The 27,885-nt window shown below is 46.7% G+C and overlaps 1 protein-coding gene across 1 annotated transcript; it reads right to left on the bottom strand.

Moving 5' to 3' along the window:
* Positions 1–1,252: 1,252 nt before the first annotated feature.
* poc1b (POC1 centriolar protein B) lies at positions 1,253–27,820 on the bottom strand. The gene is made up of 12 exons (XM_068603032.1): positions 27,283–27,820; positions 26,649–26,733; positions 26,385–26,556; positions 26,115–26,294; positions 25,868–25,975; positions 25,262–25,377; positions 25,018–25,151; positions 23,959–24,027; positions 23,701–23,853; positions 23,458–23,523; positions 1,963–2,301; positions 1,253–1,845 (listed from the first exon to the last, which is right to left on the bottom strand). The coding sequence occupies exons 1-12, from the start codon at positions 27,304–27,306 to the stop codon at positions 1,726–1,728; spliced, it is 1,566 nt and encodes a 521-aa protein (XP_068459133.1). The 5' UTR covers positions 27,307–27,820; the 3' UTR covers positions 1,253–1,725.
* Between the last annotated feature and the right edge of the window lie 65 nt (positions 27,821–27,885).

Here is a 27,885-nt window from a genome sequence, read left to right as displayed (position 1 = left end):
TTCTTCTTGTGTTTCTTCTTCTTCTTCTTGTGTTTCTTCTTCTTCTTCTTCTTCTTCTTCTTCTTGTATTTCTTCTTCTTGTGTTTCTTCTTCTTCTTGTATTTCTTCTTCTTGTGTTTCTTCTTCTTCTTGTGTTTCTTCTTCTTCTTCTTCTTGTGTTTCTTCTTCTTCTTCTTGTGTTTCTTCTTCTTCTTCTTGTGTTTCTTCTTGTGTTTCTTCTTCTTCTTCTTCTTCTTGTGTTTCTTCTTCTTCTTCTTGTGTTTCTTCTTCTTCTTGTGTTTCTTCTTCTTCTTCTTCTTGTGTTTCTTCTTCTTCTTCTTGTATTTCTTCTAGTGTTTCTTCTTGTGTTTCTTCTTCTTCTTCTTCGTGTGTTTCTTCTTCTTCTTCTTGTGTTTCTTCTTCTTCTTCTTGTGTTTCTTCTTCTTGTGTTTCTTCTTCTTCTTCTTGTGTTTCTTCTTCTTCTTCTTGTGTTTCTTCTTCTTCTTCTTGTGTTTCTTCTTCTTGCGTTTCTTCTTCTTCTTGCGTTTCTTCTTCTTCTTGCGTTTCTTCTTCTTCTTCTTCTTCTTCTTGCGTTTCTTCTTCTTCTTCTTCTTCTTCTTGCGTTTCTTCTTCTTCTTCTTCTTCTTCTTCTTCTTCTTCTTCTTGTGTTTCTTCTTCTTGTGTTTCTTCTTCTTGTGTTTCTTCTTCTTCTTGTGTTTCTTCTCCTTCTTCTTCTTGACCGCTCGCCACATCGCCACCGCAGGAAACAACATAAACAGCTAAAGTCTCCACGGCGAGAGGCAGCGCGACACCAATCACGTGGACGAGCGAGAGCGACACGTACGGAAGCCCAGCAGGGCCAAAACCACCATGAAGCTGGCAGTGATGAACACGTCTATATTTAGGAGGAGAGACTCTTCAGACAGCGAGTTTCAATGTCGCCCGTTGTCTTCTGTGACTTTATTATTTGATTACTATAAATTACAGTAAAAAGATTCTTGATGTATGGAAATCTCACTTCTAGAGTTAGTTTTAATCCCGCTTTAAAACCCTTTAAAACAGGTATGAACTATCAGAATAAAAGTCACAACTTCTCAAACAAATTCAGAACACAAAAACCTTTTCTGACCCATAAAAATATGATTTATGAAGCATAAATTCAGCTTCATCGTCTAGTCTAAAACACTGAGTGTTGAGGGTTTCATCATCTTTTGTCTCAACGTACATACAGACCATAATAACAACAGTTAGTGCAATATATTTGTTCATTTATTTGTATAAATTATGCGAAACACGTCTTAAAATTACAAAAAAAATATGCAAAAAGTTTGACAGTAATAGCAGAAGCGATAGCGAATGCGCAAATGCACCCGTGTAAACACACACACACACACACACACACACACACACACACAGGTCATAGAACAGACAAGAAACGTCTGTTTTCATAGCTGCAGCTGTCCCGATTGGACGTAACATCCATATCTACACACAAACACACACACACACTAGAACATATACGCCCCCACACACACACACACACACACACACACACATACACACACAAGGAATGTCCCCGTCAGACTGTGACTGGCTGTACAGCTGGATATCCTTAAGAGGCGATGAAAGACATGAAGAAAATATTATACACAGACACACAAATCCTGATAAACCTCATGACCCCTGAGAGAGACCACCGAGGTGGAAACACACACACACACACACACACACACACACACACACAGCTCAGTCCGTCTCCTCGCTCTCCGACCGCCGTGCGTCCTGGAGGATCTGGGATTGGTTGAGGAGACACTCCTTCAGCTTGTCCTCCGTCAGCGTGAGACGCTCCTCCATCACCGAGACCGTCTGTGAGGAGGAGGAGGAGGAGGAAGAGGAGGAAGATGAGGAAGAGGGGGGTACAATAAGCATAAAGCAGACATTGAACTTAAACGAAGTCTCCAGACGAGCGTTTGGACGGCTGACCTGCGTGAGGACGTCCAACTGCCGCACAATGTGCCGCAGGGTGGAGTCCAGCGTGGACGGATGACCGGAGAGAACTTCCGACAGGTGCGTATGCCCTCTCGCCTCTTCCTCTTCTTCATCCTCCTCCTCCTCCCTCCTTCCTCTTCCTCCCCCTCCGTCCACAGTCTGGCTCCAGGCCGGCGTACCTTCCCTCCTGCCGCTCCTCTCCTCCCTCATCCATCCTCCCGCTCTCGGTCCGGTCGTGTGACGCACCGGCAATCCGTTGGCGTTGGCGTGGTGGTGGCCGGCGGCGGCGGCGGCGGCCTGCGGGGGCGGCCATTTTGTTGGACTGCTCGACGGCTTGAGATGAAGACGAGAGAGGAAGAAAGAATCGGATCACTGAGGTGAACGTCTCATTTAAACGCTTTGAAGGGAAAACACAGTGAACGAAACCAACATCGATACGTAAGAGAGAGAAAACTATTTAAACTAATCGTACGATCCACGGTTCTAATGGTTCTAATGGTTTTAATGGTTCTAATGGTTCTAATGGTCATAGGTCTCGCCTCTTGGTTCCCGTCGGTGGAGCCTGGAGCTGTAACTCGTGTGACTCACCTCAACCTTTTCCACGAGGTCATGAGCGCTCTGAAGGCGGCGGCAGCCAAACACAGAGAACCTACTTCTGGTTTCTTCTTCTTCTTTATTCCGACCTTCAATTTCTTTTCGCGGTAAAATAAAAACCAGATGTTGTGACGGAGCGAACAAAGGGAATGGAGAGAACATCTTGTTCGGGAACGCATTTTCCTCGTTCGTCCGTGACCACGACCGAGCGCGACTTCACATTTAAATACTTTCACACATGAGGACGCTGCAGCCCGCTGGCTGCTGGGAGAAGGTTAGTCGAGGATATCTAATGTAGAAATGTGGAGAATAAAGTTGAAATGTGAAGAAAAGAGCTTAAATATCATCATCAGTGTTATCAGAGCCATTTTTACTTTGCACCTTGATTCTTTCCATACAAAATACAATATAATTAAAACACTTTAAACACTTTAAATAAAAACTGCCAGTGACCAGTATTACTATGAATCCATTAATCTGGGTTTGAATAATCACTTCATTGATTGGTTATTAATGAACGAGGACGTCATGATTTCTTATTTTTATCCTACGAACAGTCAAAACCTCAAAGAAACAAACGCTCCCGTTTGGGAATATCTGGCATTTTTGGTTGAAAAAACACCTTAATTGATCAATTATAAAATTATTATTATTAGCCGTTAGCTCTGTGAGCTCTGCTGCCCACCACCTGCTTTTCATGTATGAAACACAACAAATATCAGGCTGAAGGGCCGAGTAGTATACGGATGAGTCGCGGACGGACATTAGGATGCACACACACACACACACGCGCACACACGCACACACACACACGCACACACACACGCACACACACACACACACACACACTGTGACACCTTGAGCCGCTGTACTCGGCTCAGTGAGCAAAGTCGTGTCTTTCCTCCCCAAAACGCCAGCAGGGTGTCGTGTGAAGGAGCAGGTGGTGTACGGAGACACGGAGGAGGAGAGGAGCAGGGCGAATAAACGAGGGATGTGTCAGGAGGACGACAGAGGAGGAAGAGGAGGAGGAGGAAGGACGGAAGGAAGAGGAGGGCGAAGAGGAGGAGGGTGTCAAACATTCCCGGGCTAATGCGCGGAGCAATCGATTCCGGCTCGCTTCCTGCGCTCCGTCCTCGACTTCAAAGAGAGCGAGGAAGGAGGAAGGGAGGGAGGGAGGAAAGGGGGGGGGGGAGAAGGAGGAGAGGAGCAGAGTGTGTGTCTGTGTGTGTGTCTGTGTGTGTCCTGAGTGGAGGTGAACAAAGCTGTCAGTGTGCGGATGGTGAGTCCCTCTTGCTATCGCTACCGCTCGTTTCTCTCTTCATTTTCTTCTCTCTTTACCTCCTCCTCCTCCTCTTCCTCCTCTTCCTCCTCCTCCTCCTCCTCCTCCTCCTCCTCCTCCTCCCACATCTGGCCAACATCTGCTCGGCTCATTTGCACTCGGCAGATGCAGACCTCCCCCCGTCCGCCAGGAAGTTTGGGTGCAATCAAACATTTAACAGGCAGGGTACCCCGGCCGGTGTCAAATCAGTGCACACACACACACACACCCACCCACCCACACACACACACGTATAGAAAGTGCACAAACAGATGTTGTCATGACACTAATGATCCGACGGCAGCGACGGCACATGAAACGTTCTCAGAGGGAAAGCGCAGCGATTATGTCGAGAATTGCGCAACAAAATTACGCTAAAGTCGAAACGGTCAAGCTAGCAAGAGGCTAGAGGCGCGTACGCGAGTTAGCCGGGAAGGAATTCGCACCGTCGGGTGTACGGCCCAAAGACTTATGCTTATGAACTTTTTAAAAACTTCATTGTCTTCGTTTTGATTGCAACAAATTCAGCAGAAACAAATGGTAGTTGCAGTACGAGCAGAAGAGGGAACAGCGGCGCTATATCCCTCCTCTCCCCTGACCTTTAACCTTCAACCTCTAACAGGAAGTCAGACGGCTGGTTCAACCTGGCGAGAGATCTGAAGCCACCGACGGCTACGTTTCCTGTCTGTGTCGCCGAATCGCCTCATCGGAGGATTCCTTTTCCTCCATTCATCTGTTGCTAAAACAACACACACACACAAAGTTAAGGATGCGGCTGCTCGCAAGTGACTAAATATTATTAGCTGGAACCACTAATGTGAAGTTTGAGAGACGAGCTGATGATTCATGTGGCTTTGAGGAAGTGGATACATCCTCTTCATGTCTCACTGTCCTTCCCTCCCTCCCTCGCTTCCTTCCTTCCTTCGTGTCTGTCTGTAGCAGTCGCCCACACACACGCTCAGACAAAACTATCCTGCTTAGCGGTGTTTTGTTTGTAATTCATGACCGCTAAATGAGGACAGCAGACGAAAACCAACCAACCAACCAACCAACCAACCAACCAACCAACCAACCAACCAACCAACCAACCAACCAACCAACCAACCAACCAACCAACCAACCAACCAACCAACCAACCAACCAACCAACCAACCAACCAACCAACCAACCAACCAACCAACCAACCAACCAACCAACCAACCAACCAACCAACCAACCAACCAACCAACCAACCAACCAACCAACCAACCAACCAACCAACCAACCAACCAACCAACCAACCAACCAACCAACCAACCAACCAACCAACCAACCAACCAACCAACCAACCAACCAACCAACCAACCAACCAACCAACCAACCAACCAACCAACCAACCAACCAACCAACCAACCAACCAACCAACCAACCAACCAACCAACCAACCAACCAACCAACCAACCAACCAACCAACCAACCAACCAACCAACCAACCAACCAACCAACCAACCAACCAACCAACCAACCAACCAACCAACCAACCAACCAACCAACCAACCAACCAACCAACCAACCAACCAACCAACCAACCAACCAACCAACCAACCAACCAACCAACCAACCAACCAACCAACCAACCAACCAACCAACCAACCAACCAACCAACCAACCAACCAACCAACCAACCAACCAACCAACCAACCAACCAACCAACCAACCAACCAACCAACCAACCAACCAACCAACCAACCAACCAACCAACCAACCAACCAACCAACCAACCAACCAACCAACCAACCAACCAACCAACCAACCAACCAACCAACCAACCAACCAACCAACCAACCAACCAACCAACCAACCAACCAACCAACCAACCAACCAACCAACCAACCAACCAACCAACCAACCAACCAACCAACCAACCAACCAACCAACCAACCAACCAACCAACCAACCAACCAACCAACCAACCAACCAACCAACCAACCAACCAACCGTTTTGTATTTTACCCTAAATTCCCCCAATGGGCAGGAACTCCACAAGCGGTTGTGCGTCAGTTCGTCAATTACGACAACTGACTCACAACAATCGTGCGTATTTGTGCGAGCGGGTCACCGGCGTGGCGGTGAGCTTTACGGGCCGAGGCGGAAACAGACAATCAGGAGCGCAGGAAGCCATTAACGGGGCATTACCAGACAACCGGGGCAGGAAATTAAATTTGGCTGCCTCTGAGACATTTATGTCCCAGCCGTTCGCTCGTGGCGGGTAAGTGAGTATTATGGCTTTCCACAGCTCCCGTGCTCCCAAATATATATTTTCCACTCCATGTTTTCTACCGTTTTCTTTTTTATATAGAGAACAGACTCAGCTGTGAGCCCTGCTTTGTCTCTTTATGGATATGAAATGATGTCTGAGGCGAATGGGCCACCGGTGACGGTAAATGTAATCTGAGCTTTATTAACCGTTCTCCTCTGAACGTCAGACCTCCTGCGAGAACCTTTTCTAATCTCGACTTTGTCCCAGCAAACCCTGATAACTTCTGATAACTGTGTAAATGGCAAAGTACGAACATGACGCGTACCATTTTTTGGCACAACTTTCCACAAAAAATGGAAAGCCTTCCTTCTTTAAAGGCTCTTGAACCTGTTAAGTTTTATATCAGGTCAAAAAACATGGCATAAATCCCCAAAAATGTATCAAATTAAACATAAAAATCCCCTAACATCCCCATGTGCAACCTCGAAACACAACTCAAACAATAAATAGGATGATCTTCTGCAACGCTTTTCCTTCTGAGTTTATTCGCTCGACTTCATGTGGTAAATTCGCTTCATTCGAGGCAGAAAGAGGGCGAATTTTTGTGGCGAGTTGAAATATTTCAAATCCGTTGCGCTTGACTTTACGTGTAATCTACTCGCCCGAATAATTCGCAACTCTTTTGATGTGAACGCAGCTTTAGGGTTACGGTTAAAGGTTTAAAGGGCTACGGTCTTAAGTCCACCTTCGTATGTTTATCAGATGGTTTTTGGCTTCTTTTTTTTTTTTTTTTTAAATCGGTTGCGGAGAAACACTGCAACTTGCCGGCAAGACAGAAAACCGTTAGCCGGAGTTAACGACGCACGTTTCATAATAATAATAATAATAATTATAACTGAGCTGCAGTGGCACCGTATGGAAGTCTTGCTTCTGCTCTGAAAGTGCGTGACGCCACAAATGCGTCGAGATAAACTTAACCGGAGTTCACTCTCACCGACATCAAACACTCGTTGATCATTGACGTTGCGAACGCCGCTCGGTAGCCTTTACACAAAAGATGTAGCCTTTACACAAAAGATAGCAGCACAAAGCAAACACACGGCCTCCATTCGACAACACGAGGGCACTCCGAGTTCTGCGCCGAACGAGGTCACGAGAGATTAAACGTAGCGAGTCAAGGTCGTGGCTTTTTTTTTGCTTTGATCCGGCGTCCCAGATGATAAACGGTTGCTGCCCTGCGAGCCGATAAGCTCCGCCCCCTCCGCCACGAGTGTTGATGGATGGAGGAGACGGAGACAGACGAGAGAGGGAAAAGAGGAAGACCACGGCTTCTCGACCACGAGCGTGGCCGAGGTGGCAGGGACGTGTTTGTCCTGACTCGGCTGCATCGCACTCTGCAAACACCCACCGAGCAAACACACCCGTCCTGACGCCAGCGTGTGCTTTGTAGGACGTAACAACACAAGTACACACCGAAGCAAACACACACCCACACACACAATACTCACCTTTGTCCCGATGCTGTTAATTGGTTTAACAGCCCACCTGTTACCTCTGGGCTGCTGCCACGGCACAGAGGACTTGTGTGTTCGTCTTTAAAAAAAAAAACGTCTGTATTTCAGAGTCTGGAGTCCTGTCGAGCATCCGCTAGTCTGGATGCTACGTCAAAGCGGCTAATTTAATCTCAGCTGTGTATATTTAGTGCCAGGCAACCTGAATTATAACCCACATCCTCTTGTTTGAGGGCACCAAACTAACCTCAGAGAGGGAGCGCTGCAAAAGGCCGACTCATCGTTATCTAAAAAAGTTGCACGTGAACCCGCCGCAGAGACAATAAGCTAAGCTAGCATCCGGCTAGCTGAGTGACAACGACATTGTTTGCAACAAAGGTATATCAGACAAAGGCAACGCATTGTTTGACTTTATAACGTCTGTAAACATCACGAGATGTAATCGCCGCCCAGTGCTTGCTCAAGGTGCGAGTGAAGCGCCGCCCGGGCTGGTGTTTGACCAGCGATGGTGCAGCTGGTGGAGAGCGAGCGCGCGCTGCCGGATTTCCTCCCGGGGGGAAAGTTAGCGCTCGCTAGATTGGGATAGCGTCGTCCGCGGAGCGCCGTCTGCTTATGTGTGTTAAGTTTTGTGATCCGCTTCGAGTGCGTTGACACAAAGTGGTCGTACGGACTGAATTTTATTGTTATCAAACACACAAGAGACAGCTGGCGTACCGTGAGAAGATATTCGCCTAATTTGACAAACTGTATTAGACAGAATCACAGGCTCTGCCTTTAAATCCTCCTTTTATTGAATTTGACTTGTTATCAATTTAAAATGCGAGCTATCGTAGTTTCTTACGGTATATTTACAACCCTATTGAAGCCAAACATCCATCAATGGCCTCCAGCCTCTTATAAAAGGTCAGTAAATAATATGCAAATCACTTCTTCTTCTCTTCTTCCCTCCTCAATAGTTATGAAAGCTTTGTCTCCCAGGAGGTCAGAGGTCAGCAGTGTGGGCTCATCTGCAGGATGTTTACTGTCACGGGGACATGAAGCGCGTCGCAGCGCCGCTCGCTCGGGTTTAATCGACGCCGCACATGAGGGCAACGTTGACCTCACGACCTCACGAGCAGCGAGGCGGCTTCAGAGCACGAGGTGCAGGAGGAGGAGGCCGAGAATTTGGATCATCAATACGGATGAAAACACACATATAAACACACACACACACACACACACACACACACACACACACACAGAGACAGAGATGCACACACAGACACACTCACACACACATAAAGACAGAGATGTACACAGACAAACACTCACATACAGACATAGATACACACAGACACATACACAGACTTACACACACAGACATACACACAGAGACACACGCACACATAGAGACACACACACACACACATTTATACACATAGACACAGACGCACAGGCACATAGAGACACACACACACACAGACTGACACACACAAACACGCACACATAGACACGCAGACAGAGACACACACACATATATGTCATACACACAGACACAGACACTCACAGATACACAGACACACGCACACATACATGTCATACACAGACACAATAAACAGACAGACACACACACAAACAGACACACACACAAAAACGTCATACACACACAAACAGACAGACACACACGTACATATATAGACACACACACACACACACACACACACACACACAGTGTTTTCTTTCCGTTCTTTCTTTCTCGTCTCCTGTGAGTCAGCTGTTGTTTCATCACTCCTGTTGTTTTCTGCACTTCCTGTTCCTCCACACTTCCTCTTTACACTTCTCCCTCAGAGGAGAGGACGTCTGACCAGACTTCCAACCTCCAACGGGGTATTTCTTTTATTATTTGATCAAAGTCATGGAAACAAAGACAAACAAACACATGTAGAAAGTTACAACAAAAACATCATTGGATGCTACGATGCTAACGCTAAGCTACTTGCCACCTCAATGGCCCTGCAACCGTTTTAATGTTGGGTTAGCTAGCAAGTGTTGCACCAGTTGTTGATGGTTTACTCCTTCAGCTTTGAGGCTGACGCTCTATTAAAATGACCTTTGAGTGGATTGGCATCGCACAGCAGCGGTTGCTGAGGAAAAAAAGTCTCTTGCTAGCGAAGGAAATGAGTCTTTTCGCTGAGAAGTTCAGAAACTAATATCCCAACCAGAAGGTTTTTTTTTCTTTCTCTTTTTTCCCCCCCTTTCGGTTTCTTTCCCACCAAAGTCTCAAGTGGAGGCGAATCCTTTCACGGCGAGGAAGTGAATGAGCGTCATTGTGGCTTTAGCATGGGATTAGCCCATTTTAAAGCCCCCTGAGTAAGATTTACCCACAGCGTTCACATTTTAATGGACATTCCCACCCACAACATGCAGGCGAAAATCACCACACAAAAAAAAAGTGCCAATGAAATAAGGCGGCAGAAATGTCAAGGTTCGTCGACCTCGCTCAAAAGTGCGAGTATTGTGCGAACACAATGATGAGTATTGACGTTATTGAAATGGGGGAAACACATATAGATTTGTACCTGTTTGCATGAGCGAGCGCGGACAAACAAACAGTGGACGTCAAGCTAACGCGACTCTTCAAAGGCCAACACAATCGCTCCATCGAAGGGACCGGCCCCGACACCGAGGGGTCGTGGTCGCGTTCGTACCGACGGCTTTCAACCACATGCAGACGTATTGTTGTTGGACAATGCAGCAACTTTCTCTTGAATTTCGGTTTGAAGGCTTTACAGGACAATCTAAAAAAGCAGAAAGAAGATGGACGCACGCAACATCCGCACAGTTTCTATCTGGGATCAACGGCGACATTTTTTTCCGTTAGCCCCCAAACTTTAGCATTATACAGGGTTCATACACATTTAGTCCAATGGATTTCCTATGACTTTTTCATGACTTTAAACCACATTTCCAGGACTTTAACCACATTTCCAGGATTTTTCCAGGGATGTAAACAAAATGTCCATGACTTTTCAAGGACTTTACAAAATGTTCATGACTTTTCCAGGACTTTAAACAAAATTTCCAGGACCTAAAACTAAACTTCCAGGACTTCAAAATAAATTTCCAGGACTTCAAAATAAATTTCCAGGACTATAAACAACCTTTCCATGGCTTTTCCAGAACTTTACCAAATTTCCAGGACTTTTCCAGGATTTTAAAAACACATTTCCAGGACTTTTCCAAGACTTCTAACCACATTTCCAGGACTTATAACCACATTTCCAGGAGTTTAAAACACCTATCCAGGACTTTAAACCACATTTCCATGATTTTTCCAAGACTTATAACCACATTTCCAGGACTTTTCCAGGACTTATAACCACATTTCAAGGACTTCTCCAGGACTTATTACCACATTTCCAGGACTTTAAACTGAATTTCCATGACCAAACATGTTCTGAAATCTCGGTGTAAAGATGAAAAAGTGAGAAAATGTCGTATTTAAACTAAAAATGAGATTTCCAAATTCCGAGAAAAAAAAAAAAAAATCAAATAATCTATTGAATGCCAAAGTTGATTCACTTTTCCAAAACAGTGGTGGAGAGCAAACGCCTTGAAGAGCACACCCATCTAAAAACAGAGCATGTAAAAGGATCGTCTTTTAACCGCTTTAGTTCAGTTAAAAACTCAGAATCGCAGTCGTTGGAAACCATGTTTGAAGAAAACTTCAAAGCCTTCAAATGCAGAAGGGACTTTCTGTCCAGAGCCGTCGAGGGGACGCGGCGCTCTGCCGTCATCTGGATGAATTAAGTTATCCGCACAAGCGTTAGCGTGAACGCTACGTATCCTGATTGAATGAGCAGTCGGTTCCACTTCACTAAATGAGAAGCAGCACTGGACCAGATGAGCGCTTAATAAACAAACGGACATTAACAGAGAGCTATTTCTGTATCCATCGTGGCTGAGGAAGAGGGGTAGGGGGGGTGGGCTTTGGGAACTGGTTGATTGGCAGGTGGAGCGGCGGGGGTGAGGGGTTAGAGGTCATGCTGCGTCTCTGCCCTTCACCGTACAGGCAGGAGGGAGCGGACCGAGCCGCGGGGGGGCTTTGTGGTCCGCCATCACGGGTCCTGCAGCGCCGAGCCGCCGCTCAGCCTCCCACCAGAGAGACGGACAACCAGCCGGCTTATCGGTCCATGAGGACGTCCAGATATCCCCGTGTGTGTGTGTGTGTGTGTCTTTGCTCCAAAACGTTTTTGTTCTAAAATCCGAGGAGCTCATCGATGGACGATCGATGCTAAAAGTTCACCACGGGAAGTTCCACTGTGATGCGTTCAAGCGCTGTTCAGTAGAAATGAAATGAGGGCGTTATCGTGATGCGTTCAAATGCGAGAAACTCGGATAAGTACAGTTGCTTAGACGGAGACGTTTTCGTCGCTAACGTTAGCTTCGGTTGAAAGGTTTCTTTGTTTTTTTATGTGTTTAGTTTTACTGTAATTCGTTTTATTAGTTATAGCGAGAGTATGACGTCTCAGAAGTATGGACCAGAAAATTGACAGTCACAGCGTCCGTAAGAAAGTCTTGATCGTGCGTTCGTCTTCCTCGTTTTGAGCCTCATTCTCTTGGACGTTCTGCTACGGTGGCCCCGCGGGGTCAGATCAGACCTCTCGCTGCAGGAGCTGCATCGAGCTGACGTCCGCTGCGAAGGCCGCACGCATCAAACGATGGGAAGCATGAGGACCGATGATGGCTGTCCGGAGAGCAAGAGGTGCCATGCAGAGTGTGTGTGTGTGAGTGTGTGTGTGTGTGTGTGTGTGAGAGAGAGAGCTGGTATTCACGTCGTCTGCAGTCAACAGCGGACACACTAACAATACAAACATAAGTGCAGCTTTCGCTAAAAATCTGTATCTTTATGTGATAGACGTCATCGGCTTGCAAGAGTAAACATATTGTTTTTAAATGCAACTTTTATTTTGAAGATATGCTTTAGAAAAAAAGAAGAATGCCTATTTCTTCTGGCTTTTATTTTGAAGGCTGCAACAGGCTGTAATTTACGTTGACGTTAACGAGGGAGAGGACATTTATTATGAAAACGTGATTAGATTTAGTGTTGCGCATTCCTACTGGCTTTTATGTTGAAGGTTATAATCAAATGTTCTGTCACTTTGAACCAAATGTCAGACTTTTATTTTGAAGATAGAATCTGGATAAAGAAAAAAAGATTGTCTGTTCGCTCTGGCTTTTATTTTGAAGGCTGCACAAGCTGCGATTTACGTTGAGGTTAACAAGGAAGGTATTTGTTTTAAGTTTGCGTGAAAGACTTTTATTATGAAAGACGTGATTAGATATAGTCTGGCTTTTATTTTGAAGGTTATAAACAAATGTTCTGTCACTTCAAACCTAATTACTGACTTTTATTTTAAAGATAGCATCAGGATTAAAAAAAAAAAAAACACTGCCTATTCCCTCTGGGTTTTATTTTGAATGGCTGCAAAATGCTCGACGTCAACAAGGAAGTTATATATTTTAAGTTTGTGTGAAATACTTTTATTATGTTCTGTCACTTTAAACCAAATGACTGACTTGTATTTGGAAGATAGCACCAGAGAAACATTTTAAAAGTGTATAATTTAGATAGTTTAAGATATTTTTCTGGCGATGGGTTCAAAGACAGCTGATTCCACAGAAAGCTTGTGGTGTTGGTGTCATACCTGGCCTGTTTTAAAGCTGTTGTGTTAATATGTGAACCACTTTAGTATCAAATCAGACACAACGTGACCCACAATGAGCTCCTGCAAACCTTTAAGCTGCAGGTCTCGTTTTCTCCTCCGATGTTGAACAACATTGACGGATTTGCTCCTGATTAATTTGTCCGCAGTTTTAAAAACGGAAGCTGTGAACCGGTAAGCCTGCATGCTATGTCCTTTTGCAACAAAAAAAAACACAAAACAAAGAGATTAGCAATGAAGTGATTAATCCAATTTCAGCTCCACCTTTGTGAGCAGAACATTGCCAGCAGCCAAACCGCTGACGATTCCCAGTGAAGATCACTCAAAAGGTACCAGGAAGTGAGTAAAGGTGGGATCAGTCACAGGTAGAGACACATTCTGGGTTGTGTAGACGACGCTAAAGGTGAGCTCAGAGTGGGTGGTGTAGGATGGTGCTTGTGAGGAAGATACTACCTTTTTGTATTCCTGGGGGTGTGATGAGATAAGCTGGCAGAGTAGACGCTTTATTTTGGTAACCTTTCTGACATTCCCGCTCACCCACCTTCTCTAACATCCAGGTTTTCATGTCGGCGTTCGATCTAAATCCCACAAGAGGAGGTTCACACCAGATCCTGTGTGTGCTGCTAAGATATCTGGTTGAACGAGATGCTGTCCAGGTTCTGCGGGGGTTTCAAAACGACTTGTTCTGTAGGCTGAGTTGCTCCTTTTGAAGAGTCTTTAAAGAACGCTAATGCTAAAATTCGATTTGTGTGACCGCGCTCCTCTGAAAAGACACATGATGCAGCATGTTTGACCTCCGCGACCTCCACCAATGGGTCCACGCAGTCTTAATTTACAATAGTCAAAAACATTAGCCAATTACAAACTAACTAATTGATAGTCTACAATAGTTGATTTTGGACTAAATCCAAACAGGCAGGAAGAAGATGAAAAAAAAGGACTTACAGCATTTTTGTTTTGTCCTTTCCTGCCACCAGAAGACTGAAAAAAAAAAAAAAAACCTGCAGCAGCTCCAGGAGACGGACCTCCAGCTAGCAAAGAACCAGCTGGAGCAAACCTCCTCGCGCCGGAGGGTCGAGTCCCAAGGGACCGGGCCTGGCTTCCTGCCAGATCAGAGAACTTTCTGTTGCAGCAGCTACACGGGTTAGACCCATAAACCACTGGGGTTTGTGCCGGTTCATTGCACTAAAAGGACATAACCGCAGCACGCCCCCCAAATTTGGTCTTTTTTTGTGTGGGGGTTTTAGCCACTTTGAGAAATCTAATAAAGAAACTATGAAATTGTACAGAAAGTACTGTACAATCGACATGATTGACGAACTGCTTTCCCTCCTAACACTGTACTGACTGACTCACCGTCGCCTCTCGAGGTTACAAGTGGTATTACAGGACGATCGGGTCGGGCTAGCTGGTTTTACGCAAAAAATGTAATGTTAACACTGTAACCTCTTCAAAATCGGTTGATAAAGTTGGTTAATTTTATTATGTACACATAATTGCCCTTTCAACTGACACAGCCGGACTGCGACGGGTTAATTTCTGGTTATCTTTCCGGTCCTATTCCCGGAGCCACGGCGAGTTACTCTGCAGCCTGAAAAAACACTATTCCAGCCGCGTTGTGGAGTGTTTGTGTTGGTGGTCACGGACCTATATACTACAGCATATTGTATTCATGTGTTATCTTAAAAAAGGAGGGAGAAATGCATCAAGACTTTGCAGAGGAGGGAAAAAGACTCCAGAGGCAGGAGAGGTGGGGGGGATTCTCAGAACCGGACGTAAAACTTGAAGAGGCACGAGGAAAACATTTCAAAACAGTGGATTCCTTCTTGTCATTTTCATGGTACCACCTCCACAAGGTCCGGAGGGGAGGGAGGGGGGTCCAAACCTACAAGCCCACTCGGTGCCGAAAACAGGTGGATCAACAGATGGCCCTTCCCCAACACCGAGGCGTTTGTGTTCTTCAATGAGTGGTGGGAAAAAGAGAGGGGAGTGTGGTGGATCATCAAGTCCAACTGCTTCACAACGAAGAAGACAATGAATGAATGAATGAATGAATGAATGAATGAAGAAGGAGCGCCGTGGATTAGGGGGGAAACCAAAAGGTCCCAACCGGATTGCATTCTAGTTGCAAATTTTGCCTCTCGCCGCCGCGCACATTTCCACCGCCGATGAGAAGATCCAGTAAAAGGCGCCACTTGAATTCAAAAGGGCTGGGGGAACATTCGGAGTAACTGGATTCCTGAGATCCTAATCCAATCGGTGCATGTCCAATTCAGGGACATCAATCGTGTCACTGTGTTGACCCCGGGACCTCTGTGTCGATTGGCCTCACATGGTCCAAGTCCGAACATAGCTTTCCTGGTGTGCGAGGCACAAAGATTACCGGATGTTTCCCGACGACGAGGGCCAGGGCTTCTCGGTTCAGACGCTTGGCCTCGGCTCCGTCGGAGAGCAGCCAAAGGGACTATTCTAAGAATACCGGACTGGAGAGAGAGACAGAAGGGATGTGGAATGGGGTGACTTCCTTTCATTAGGCTCACTTAAGTGTTTAAATATAGCCGGTCACATGGGGACTGGCTGCACAAAAAGGTGGCATGTGGACATGGACAGGAAAAGAAACAGCGGCGGGTCGACGGGAGGACATTCACGCTCACTTTGTTCCATTTGCACAGATACTTTCCATCCAATTGGCTTTTAAATCCAACATCATCTTTAGTTTATTCATAGTTAAGTCATGTGAGGATGTCGTGGATGGTTTTTTAGCCCTTTTGGAGGTTTCGCAGGTGTCCTAACTTTTCTTGATTGAGGGTTATTTTGAGGCTTCTTTTTGTGATTTTAGTCCAATTCAAACCGTTTATGTACTTACATTTCCTTTTTGCGAAGACATTTGTTCCTCGAAATAAATGTTTCTGTACTATGTGGTTGCAAAAGCGGCTTAAATCAGCTGCAATCTCGGACACAAAGGGTAATTTGTCATGAATAAAAAGTGATTTAGAGCTTTTTTTGTCACGCGAACATGAATATTCTCCGTCTTGCCTTGCACGAGAAAGATTGGTGTGTTAAAAAAAAATGCAGTATCATCCCATGCTGCAGGAAAAGCTTTGTCATGGACGACCCATTCCTCCCACAGTGAGACCAAACATTAACTTCCATTAATCAATACGTTGAACTGAATGGCCAACGCTCTGAATCAACCGCCACTCCAGTGGGACAAAAACAAAAGTCATTCATTGAAAAAAAAAAATCCTTCGGCTTAACCGACACCTTTTTTTAAAAGCATCTTTCGTTAATGTGTAACATTCGTTACCCGGAAAAATCAGTCGCGTGTGAACTTTCTAGCAATCCTGTCGAGCAACGAGCGGCCTCCTGCGACCCGGACCGCTCACAAGTTGTTCTGAATCGGCGGTTACATAACGCCGTGCGGCTCCACGGGCCGTCAACGCTCCAGCTAACGTGAACATGGGGGATTTTTTGTGCTGAGTGATAACTTTTTTCTCCATTTACATGTTGAAACTGAACTAAAAAGACACTTAGAGATAGACATGTGTTGCCATATGGAGGGCTTAGGTGTATGTAGGACAGCAGGAGGTTAATCTCTCTGTGTAATCTTGACACATATCCAAGCGTAAGCATGACTTGCATCCTTTTTTATCCTTGAGAAAGCCAAGCCGGAGATTTGTAGACAGGTAGACAGGTAAACAGCTCGGGTGGAGAAAAACCAGCTATGGCAGAAGCCCTGTTCAGTATCTCCAAAGAAGGACGGCACAACAACAAAAAAGATGCACAGAAACGTCAGAAAGCTTTAAAACAACGACCGGATCTCTCACGAGGCAATAAAATTGCCAGAACAGGCGGGGTTTCCCTCGGGGGGGATTGGAATTGAGCCGCGTTGCCACACAAATGCTCGCTAATCTGCTTTAGCACTTAAGCTAATACCAAGAGGACCGCAAAGCACCTGTGGGAAACTTTTTTTTTGCCATTCAGATTAACCCCGCTGCTAATTTGTAATTGTAAAACAATGTGAAACAATGCGAGCTCAAGCCCCGCCCCTTAATCCCCCGCCATGTTCCCACACATGCCGGGCTCACGGCCAGCGGCAAACACTTAAGCACCTTTTATTAAAACAAGAAGATTAAAAAACCTATATGAATGCAATAAAATGCCATTAGCGCTCTGAATCGCATTAAATGTGTTCGCACGGAGACAGCAATCCCCTAAATATAGACGTCTGTGTCTGATTTTTAAGACGGGACCTTCTTAAAAGATCAAGACGAACAAAGAGACGGGGCCGTGTGCAAAGTGGCTTAAGATAAAGATCCTCAGCAATTAATAATAATGAAAAGATGCATAAGCTGAACTACTTGTTGTAAATTAAAAGGGCTCACAGGGTCAATGAGATGGAAATAGCTGGTGGTTGTAGGGCCAGTGTGTGTGTGTGTGTGTGTGTGTGTGTGATCTAGTGACACCTAGTGGCGAGGTGGCAGATTGCAACCAGCTGATTCAGAGCCAGAGTCCGGCTCGTCCTCTCTGACGAGTCGACAGCAGCAGCAAAAGGCCGAGTGAGGCCGGTTTTTTAAATCATTTTCAGCACCTTCTGTATTTTACGATACGGGAGGACATCGGGTTGAGGTCCAAGAGACTCTGTCGAAGAGGTTTGTCCCGAAAAAAGGCCGGTCTACCTTAAAGTCCTCACAGTGAATCGGGCACTCGGTTGCACACAGGGTTCATGCACATGTTGACCTCTGAACTTTCATGACTTTTAACCACATGTTCATGACTGTAAAACCAAATTTTGATGACTATTAACCAAATTTACATGACTTTAAACCAAATTTCTGGGACTTTTAACCAAAATTTAGAATTTTAACCAAATTTTCGAAAAATTTGGTGAAAAATCATGGAAAATTCTTTTTGACTAATAGATTTCCAGATCTTTTCCAGGACTTAAAACCAAATATTTCCATGAACAAACATTGTGTGAAATCTGTGTGTATTTAAACTAACAATGAGGATTCAAAGCATACGGTAAACCTTAAATGACTCAAATGAATGAGAGACAATAGTTTGATTAAAAGAATAAACATTTATATAGATGCCTGTATGTACGCTGCTGATATTTTGAGCCTCTTTCTTTTAAAAGCAGATTCATTATGTCAAACTCAGCGTGAATGAACGTCATGAACACATGAATGTAACACATTTACAGGACTTTTCTCTCCAGGCCTGGAAATAACCATTTTAAAATCCCATGACTTTTCCAGGTTTCCCATGAGCGTTTGAATCTCTGTGCACAGACGCGGCAGCCGGCTGTAAAATTTAATTCAACCTGTACGGTTGCACCTGAGCGGCTCTTCGGACCGACGAGGGTCGGGTACCGGTTACCAGATCACCAAAACCAACGGAGAGCAAACACAAAAGAGGAAGATGAGGTAAACGGGTAAGCCATGGGCAGGAAGGAGAGAGATAAAAGAGAGAGAGGATGCATCAAACGATAAAAAAAAAAGGCCATTAAAGACATCCGTCTGTGCAGCTGTGTGGTCAGAGGTGGAGGATCCAGTTCTCCCTCTCGGGGGATCGGAGAGATGAATGACTTCCTAACAGGTGGACTACGAGTTCACCAGGAGGCGGGGCTTAACCCTGGAGGGGGGGGGGGGCCAGGTTGAGTTACGGCTGCGCCTCCGGAGAGAGAGACCGCGGCTCTCTCAGCTCGCAGGAAATGGATTTGTTTTCCTACCTCAAGCAAAAACTAAAAACATCCTTCAAAATGCACCGATCGTCACCCTTTTCTTCGCCTTCTAATCTCTCAGGGTTTGCAGCTTTCTCAGAAAAGTGAGCAAAAAGAGAGAGAGAAAATGCATAAAAACCGAAGAATAAAAATTCAGGAAAATCAACAACGCGGCCGAGCCGCCCAGAAGCCGCCTGACCGCCCCCGCGGGTCACATCCTCTCCGCCTCCGCTCGGCAGGAAATAGCATCAGCGAGCAACACTTGGCAGATATTAAGGTTGTTATTATCACACACGAGCACGCTGCTGCTGCTGCTGCTGCTGCTGCTGCTGCTGCTGCTGCTGCTGCTGCTGCTGCTGCTGCTGCTGCTGCTGCTGCTGCTGCTGCTTGTTATAACCTGGCTGCAAGTTAGACAGATGAAATACAGTGAATGGGATTATTTGAATAGATGGATGGGTAGATAGTCTGGGATGATGGATGGATAGATGCAAAAAGTCACGAGGTCTTTCTGGACGCCAATGTCCTTGAAAACTGTCTAAAAAATACAAAATAAAACAAAAAAACAGTGCCGAGTGCAGCTCTGCAACAATTTATTCTCTTTTAATTGTATTATTTTCATTCACCAATTCATTATTTAGTCTTTAAAATGTAAAAAATAATCCTCCCGAGTCCCAGTGACCATCCAACGTTTAAAAAAAAGAAGTAAATTAGTCATTTCAACACCACACATGACATTATGACAGTAGTTCTGCTCTAGATATGAATACACTGTAATGTGCTGATTTTGCATTGTAAAATAAATAAATATATATTTTTAAACCTAACAGTCCGAGAGCGGAGGAAAAAACTGATGAGCAGAAACCGAAAAGTGCGACAACGTGGAGCTCAAGTCACCGCTCGCTTCCTAAAGAGTGAGCGTTAAAAGAAGACGGGAGGAGAGAAAGGAGGAGAATCCTCCTGAATTAGTGATGAGGTTTGTCCTGCTCCTGTATTTTAGATGAGGGAGATCCAGTTTTTGTGGACACTTGCGTGGCGCCGCTGAAGGAGACCGGAGACGCCGCGGGGGAAGAGCAGAGATACACAAGTCTAACACAACAGCACATACGTTACCCGTAGTTAGCAGCACATAGCCTCACTAGCTAACCTAAACTGACCCGGTCACGTTCCTGTAGCTAGCAGCACATAGCATCACTCGCTAACCTAAACTGACACGGTCACGTTCCTGTAGCTAGCAGCACATAGCCTCACTAGCTAACCTAAACTGACCCAGTCTTGTTCCTGTAGCTAGCAGCACATAGCCTCACTAGCTAACCTAAACTGACCCAGTCTTGTTCCTGTAGCTAGCAGCACATAGCCTCACTAGCTAACCTAAACTGACCCGGTCACGTTCGAGTAAACTCATTAACTTTACATGTAATCTACTCGCGCGAATATTTCGCAACTCTTTCGGTGTGAAGACGGCATAACGCAACAGTACACACAATGTACACAAGTCTAACGCAACAGTACACACAATGTACACAAGTCTAACGCAACAGTACACACAATGTAACAGTTTGGATGGTAATAATAATTTCACGCTCCGTGTGTAGGAAGTGAGACAGTGTGAATGAACGTGTGTGTGTGTGTGTGTGTGTGTGTGTGTGTGTGTGTAGCCTCTGGGAGACCTTGTCCTGGTGGAAAGTTCCCCCCCCCCCCACCCCACTCCCCTCCAGAGTTACTATCTTTAGCTCGTTTCCGGCGTGTCTTGTCACTCGTGTTCTCCTCTGAGCACTTAAATCTGGTATCTAAACCTCTGGGCATCCAATATCCTGCGCTCCCTCTGCACAGGAAGCTGGAGGGTGAGTGTGTGTGAGAGTGTGTGAGAGTGTGTGTGTGTGTGTGAGACCGCGGACACACACAGTAAACACTGCCGTTACACACACACACACTGCGCCTTACAGTAGATACATATTTACATTTCATGGAGGCCTGAAAAGAACGGAAGGTAGAGCTCACTGAAGGACTTCACACTCTTTCTCTATCTCACACACACACACACACACACACACACACACACACACACGACACCTCGTCTGGTCCGACCGGCGTCACAGTGAAGCGTCCGCAGGACACGAGAGACGCCGCCAGTAACCAAATCTGACCCCCGTGTTCATGGCCTCTTAACACACACACACACACACACACACACACACACACACACACACACACACACACACACACACACACACACACACACACACACACACACACACACACTCCTCCTACCTCCCTCCCTCTCTCTTCCTTCCTTCCTTCCTTCCTCACTACCTCCTCCTCTCACATTCTCAGCTTCACGTCAGTGCCAGCGATGCTGCTGTCGACCTCGTCTTAAAGTCATTTCATTCCACCTGTTTGTGGATATTTTAAACCCGTTAAACACAACTAGGTCTGCACAACTAGTGGAGGAGCAACGGCCACCAGGGGGCGATGCAGGTGGTTTGATTCACTCCTCAGGGAGCGGTCGTAGTGCTGCAGTCGGCCGCAGAGCAATAAACGTGATATTAACATGAAAATGCATGGAAGAAGAATCTTATTTTAAGTCTTACTTGGATGCAAAGATTCGTTCGTTAGCAGGAAATTGTTTGATTTTTTAGTGAAAAAGCTTTTTTCGGCGATAAAACGCTCCGTGAAAAAACAAACAAGTGTTTGGATGCGAAGCTTTTGCACGTCAGCTGAAACGACGCTGGATGAGAAACTGATGATCCGTCACATGTCGAGCGAAAGAAACCGTTTGAATAAAGAGAAAAGGAAACGTCCGATAACACGAAGGTCACCGACGGCAGCAAGAAGATCGAGAGCAGGAAACCTCCTCATCCACCCACGCTCCACCTCGGGGCTTCTGCATCGCTCTCCTTCTCCCTCTCTCTCCCTCTCGCTCCCTCTCTCCTTCTTTCTCTCTTCCTCCCACGCTTTGGACCCATTTAGGCGATAACGATGGGGGAACACACAGGGGCGGAAGGAAGGGAAAGCACTGAGGACACCGACAACTGTGTGAGGAGGAGAGGAGAGAAGGAGAGGAGGAAGTGAAGGAGAGGAGGAAGTGAAGAGGAGAGGAGGAGTTCCTCGGTGATGGAAATCAGAGCCGACAGGAGGGTCCAGCATCCACCGAGCCATTTGGGTCAAAATGGTGTGTGTGTGTGTGTGTGTGTGTGTGTGTGTGTGTGTGTGTGTGTGTGTGTGTGTGTGTGTGTGTGTGTGTGTCAGTGAGTTAAACAGGCATCAGCCGGAACTCCAGCACATCTATTATTAGAGATGCTGCGTGCCGTAGCATCTCTCTTTCCATCTCTCTCTCTCTCTCTCTCTCTCTCTCTCTCTCTCTCTCTCTCTCTCTCTCTCTCCCTCTCTCTCTCCCTCTCTCCCTCTCTCTCTCCCTCTCTCTCTCCCTCTCTCTCTCCCTCTCTCCCTCTCTCTCTCCCTCTCTCTCTCTCTCTGTCCCTCTCCCTCTCTCTCTCCCTCTCTCTCTCCCTCTCTCTCTCCCTCTCTCTCTCCCTCTCCCTCTCCCTCTCTCTCCCCCCATCTCTCTCTCTCTCTCTCGGGTCTTTTCATTCAGGCACATTTGGGCGATTCATGCAGGGAGAGGAGATTCTTCCAGCTAGAGCAGAGAGGCAGAGAGGGAGGAGGGAGGAGGAAGGAGGGAGGAGTCAAGGAAAGGAAATGTGATGTAAGCTGCAGTCTTTACTGGCGACAAGAAAACAACATTCTTGAAGCAGTAAATGAATGAATGATTCATAATGAATGCTTTCATAGAAACTGAACAAGAGATCAGGAGAGATGTGTTTGTAGAATATTGTGTTGTTGTTGTTTATGAAGAGCATCACATCTTCAGTATGCACCGCCACACTTTTAGTTTGGACTCGCAAACGCATCGAAGAGGTTTAGAGAAAAATAAGATGAGTAAGAAAATGAAAAACTACAAAAGAGGACAAGCTGCAGACAGACAGGAAGAGGCTAGCACTGGAAAGCTAGAAGAATATTCAAAATCTGATCTTTTTTTCACATTTTCATCAATAAATCCGACATGTTATCAATGGACTCACTGCAGTGCGCGTCGCTCTGTAGTGTCGAGTTTAATTTGGATTAGGATTATTATCATAGATTTAGTTTAGTACAAGAGCAAAGACGGACCACACCACCGCGTCTCTGACTGGTCTGCACTGCCCCCTGGTGGCCGGGGGAGGAACACACACAGACACACAACCAGAAATCTGTTTCCATCCAAAGCAGCAACTAAACAATTATGATGAAGTCATAATAAATTGATCGCAAATAAAATTGAGATTGGATTTCCTCCGTCACCACTTTGTCGGAAATTGTGAGTACTGGATTTTGTGCAGTTACGCAACATGTCGGCTTACCGTGAGTTGGCCCAACTCCACGACGTGCGGATCCGAGGTCAGCGTGTCGGCCACCGCCGGGCTGATCTGTGGCACGAGACACACACACACACACACACACACACACACACACACACACACACACACACACACACACACACACACACACACACACACACCGGGTGAGCCGTGATGTTACCGCCTCGCCCCCGACCCGGTCGGAGGACTCGGTCCCGTGATGTTTAGGGCGGAGCTGAAACTCACCTGGATGGTCGCGGGCTTCGGGAGGTGGAGGTGGGGTCCTCTGGGGTAGATGTCGGTCAGGTGGGGCGGCGGCTCCGGGGTGGACCTCCGGCCGTGCTGCCGCAGGACGTCGCGGTAGGATTTGGCGTCGAAGTTCGTCCTCCACATCAGCACCTGGAGGGAGTGGAGCGGCACGGCCTCCGTCAACACAGATTATCTACTGCGGAAAGTAAACCTAGAAGTTATTAAAAGTATCGGTGAACGACATGAAACACCAACCTGAGCATCGGCCCCGCCCGACGCGAAGAGGTCTCCTGTCCTGGAGAACACGACTGTTTTTACAGAACCCTGAAACACAAAGCAACCCAAATAAATTAAATAAAAAAACTCCAAAAAACTAAACCATGAAAATACGGACGAGATAGCGAAAGAGACTCCTCTGGTTGTATAGAAGTCTATGCTTCATGTGTTGAAGCTGCATTCTCTCTCCTGACCACCAGGGGGCGACTCCTCTGGTTGTATAGAAGTCTATGCTTCATGTGTTAAAGCTGCATTCTCTCTCCTGACCACCAGGGGGCGACTCCTCTGGTTGTATAGAAGTATATACTTCATGTGTTAAAGCTGCATTCTCTCTCCAGACCACCAGGGGGCGACTCCTCTGGTTGTATAGAAGTATATACTTCATGTGTTAAAGCTGCATTCTCTCTCCAGACCACCAGAGGGCGACTCCTCTGGTTGTATAGAAGTATATGCTTCATGTGTTAAAGCTGCATTCTCTCTCCTGACCACCAGGGGGCGACTCCTTGGTTGTATAGAAGTATATACTTCATGTGTTAAAGCTGCATTCTCTCTCCAGACCACCAGAGGGCGACTCCTCTGGTTGTATAGAAGTATATGCTTCATGTGTTAAAGCTGCATTCTCTCTCCTGACCACCAGGGGGCGACTCCTCTGGTTGTATAGAAGTCTATGCTTCATGTGTTAAAGCTGCATTCTCTCTCCTGACCACCAGGGGGCGACTCCTCTGGTTGTATAGAAGTATATACTTCATGTGTTAAAGCTGCATTCTCTCTCCTGACCACCAGGGGGCGACTCCTCTGGTTGCATAGAAGTCTATGCTTCATGTGTTAAAGCTGCATTCTCTCTCCTGACCACCAGGGGGCGACTCCTCTGGTTGTATAGAAGTCTATGCTTCATGTGTTGAAGCTGCATTCTCTCTCCTGACCACGAGGAGGCGATTTATCTGGTTGTATAGAAGTCTATGCTTCATGTGTTAAAGCTGCATTCTCTCTCCTGACCACCAGGGGGTGACTCCTCTGGTTGTATAGAACACGCCTCACCGCGTGTCCGTGCAGCGTGTAGATGAGCCGGCCCTCCAGCAGGTCCAGGATCTTCACGGTGCCGTCACTGGAGCCACTGATCAGGTAGTCGTTGGACGGGTGGAAGCAAAAGCTGTTGATTCCGGCGCAGTGGACTGATCCAGGAACAACAAACCACACACACAAACACACAACACTGTCAACGGGGGTGTTTCAGGTGGTGACTCTGCGTCCTTGACTGCACACACGGGGCGGCGTTGCAGACCTCGGTAATGCTGGAGCAGCTTGTTGGTGCGTAGGTCCCAGATCTTCAGGGAACTGTCGGCTCCAGACGACGCGATGCAGGTGCCGCTGGAGTTGAAGCCGACAAACGTCGCCGATCTGAGAGAACAGAAAGAAGAAAGGAAAGCGCTCAATGTGACCGGCAGCAGTTAACAACGGACAACACCGCCATCTACGGGAGAGAAAAGGTCATGACCACACCGTGATATTCAGTGACGTTTCAGGACAAATATCTGAAACTACATCACTCAGCTCCTCTTGGGAAATGCCGAAAGTATAATTACTTCCACTTAGAAATACTATTCGAAGGGACCAAATCTAACTAGAGGGTTCATACACATGTTGCACAATAGATTTCCTTGACTTTTAACCACAATTCCATGACTTTCAACCACATTTCCATGACTTTAAACCACATTTCCATGACTTTAAACCACATTTTCATGACTTTTACTACACTTTTGTTGATTTTTTTGTTTTCCAATTACTTTTCCAGGCCTGGAAATAACCATTAAAAACATTCCATGACTTTTCCAGGTAAGAACCCGGTGACTAACTGAAACGGAGCTGAGAGGACGGATGGACTCACCCTGCGGAGTCAGTGAAACAGTTGATGCAGTGTTTGGTGGACGTGTCCCACAGCCGGACTGTGCGGTCGTCTCCACAGGACGCGATCAGACGCCCATCCGGGGAAAACCTGCAGCAGCGGAAAGAATGAGAAAGAAAGAAAGAGAGAGATTGCGTCAACAGCAGCAAATCTAAACCTCTGGATTTGGATCGACTGGGGTCCCGCAGGGTGCTGTGCTGGGGTCCTGCAGGGTGCTGTGCTGGGGTACCTGGCGCAGCGCACCCAGTTGGTGTGCTGGCTGAGGGAGTAGACGAAGCGCTGCCGGTGGACGCTCCACACCTTCACGCACTTGTCGTCGGACGCCGTCACCAGACTCTGTCCGTCGTGGGAGAAGGAGACGCTGCGCACGGCGGCCGTGTGGGCTTTGAACACGGTGGACTCTCCTTTCCTGCGAGGAATTACACGCAGAATAGACATGGCCTCAGCATGACAAAAAATGTCCCGATTTAAAGCAAGCAGAAAAGAAACTTCCGCCTACATGGAAGGCGTCCACAGCCGGACCGTCCTGTCCATGGAGGAAGTGGCCACCAGGTCGCCGGACGGGGAGAACTGCACGCCGGTGACGGCGTCTTGGTGGCCGACGTAGCGGAAGGCCCTCGCCTTGGGAGCCAGGTTCCAGACCATCAGGCTCTTATCCGCCGACCCCGAGGCTAAGGGACACGAGAGGAAGATGAGCGACGAAGATGAGCACAGCAGTGTTTCCTGCGGGTTTCCTGCCGTGACGCTCCAGCGGGACACTTACCCAGCTGTCTGCAGCCGGGACTGAAGTCTGCGCAGGTGACGGCATCTTTGTGGCCCTTGAAGTGTCTCTCGAGGGCCGGGTCCTCCTGCAACGACAGCAGAGAGGGAAGTCAGCCCTCTGCTAATGTTAGAGGGGAAAGAGGTGGGGAGGGACGGCATGAAGAAAAACAGCACTTACAACTCTCTGTGTGTGTGTGTGTGTGTGTGTGTGTGTGTGTGTGTGTGTGTGTGTGTGTTTATGTGTGTGTGTGTGTGTGTGTGTGTGTGTGTGTGTGTGTGTGTGTGTGTTTATGTGTCTGTCTGTCTGTGTAGTACTGAAGGGCTGGACAACAACTTCCTGTGGGATAACGTCAGCGCGCTTGGTTGCGTTCAGGAAACGCATTAAAAGAGACGTTACAATGTGCAACAACTTCAAGCGCTAAAAAAAACAACAAAACAACAAAACACGTCACAACAAGCACGTTTACTACGAGTGTAACAATGTAGCAGCGACGTGTGTTGACAGCCTCACTCGGTAAATCCTCTTAGCAGCTAACTTGGGAACTCGCCGACTCAGCGACTATTTGGCAACGAGTAAAACACACGTTTTCACTTCAACGATAGACAAGAAAGTATTGGCAAAAGAGTACACTCACCATAACAGAGGCCATAGCGGGCATTAGAGAGCAATGTTGTCAGAGGGAAAGTCCCGCCGCCCTGCTGCTCTGCAGCTTTCCGTCCATGGCTGTCAAACAGAGCGCCTTCTGCAGAACCGCCTCAGACCCGACCAGTCGAACCCAGAGAGCGCGATGCTCCCCCTCGATAGTCCGTTAGCGAGCCTCAATTGACTACTTGGATTAACTTGGATTAAATACGGAGTTCCATGTTTGCATATAAGGTGTGCAAGCTATGAAGATGGCGTACAATAACGGTGATACCACCTGTATAACTGTGGCAACACCTGCGGTTTGAGTCTGTGGCAGATGGAGAGTTGATGCTGCGTTCACGAAGCGACTGAAAACGTGTAGATACGAGGACCCGATGTAAATAGTCCATTCACTAGTTTGAAAATACCATTCGTGACAACTTTTGGTACTTTAAGTATTAAGTATAGTAACTTAACCTCAGTGGGAAACTCAAGAGTTTGGCGGTACATCTAATTAATGAGGGTTCCGTGTAAAGAGAGGCTTGCAGTAAAAGAAATAGTGTAATTCAAGTGAAAACTCAAATTAACAAAACAATACATGAACGTTATGTCA

Source organism: Clinocottus analis, unplaced genomic scaffold (assembly GCF_023055335.1).
Source record: "Clinocottus analis isolate CAN_PGR_092001 unplaced genomic scaffold, fCliAna1.0.p SCAF_6, whole genome shotgun sequence".
Taxonomy (NCBI): domain Eukaryota; kingdom Metazoa; phylum Chordata; class Actinopteri; order Perciformes; family Cottidae; genus Clinocottus; species Clinocottus analis.
This window is presented reverse-complemented; position numbering and strand designations above follow the sequence as displayed.

Bases quoted from the DNA above. Each gene is read 5' to 3' on its own strand.
- poc1b (XM_068603032.1), bottom strand. From the start codon at position 27,306: ATGCCCGCTATGGCCTCTGTTATG. The intron at 25,378-25,867 runs GTGAGTCCATCC...CTGTTCTCTCAG, and splicing joins TGTTTCACTGACTCCGCAGG to ATCGGCGACGTTTGTCGGCT. The intron at 23,854-23,958 runs GTTGGTGTTTCA...CACTCCCTCCAG, and splicing joins CGGGCGGGGCCGATGCTCAG to GTGCTGATGTGGAGGACGAA.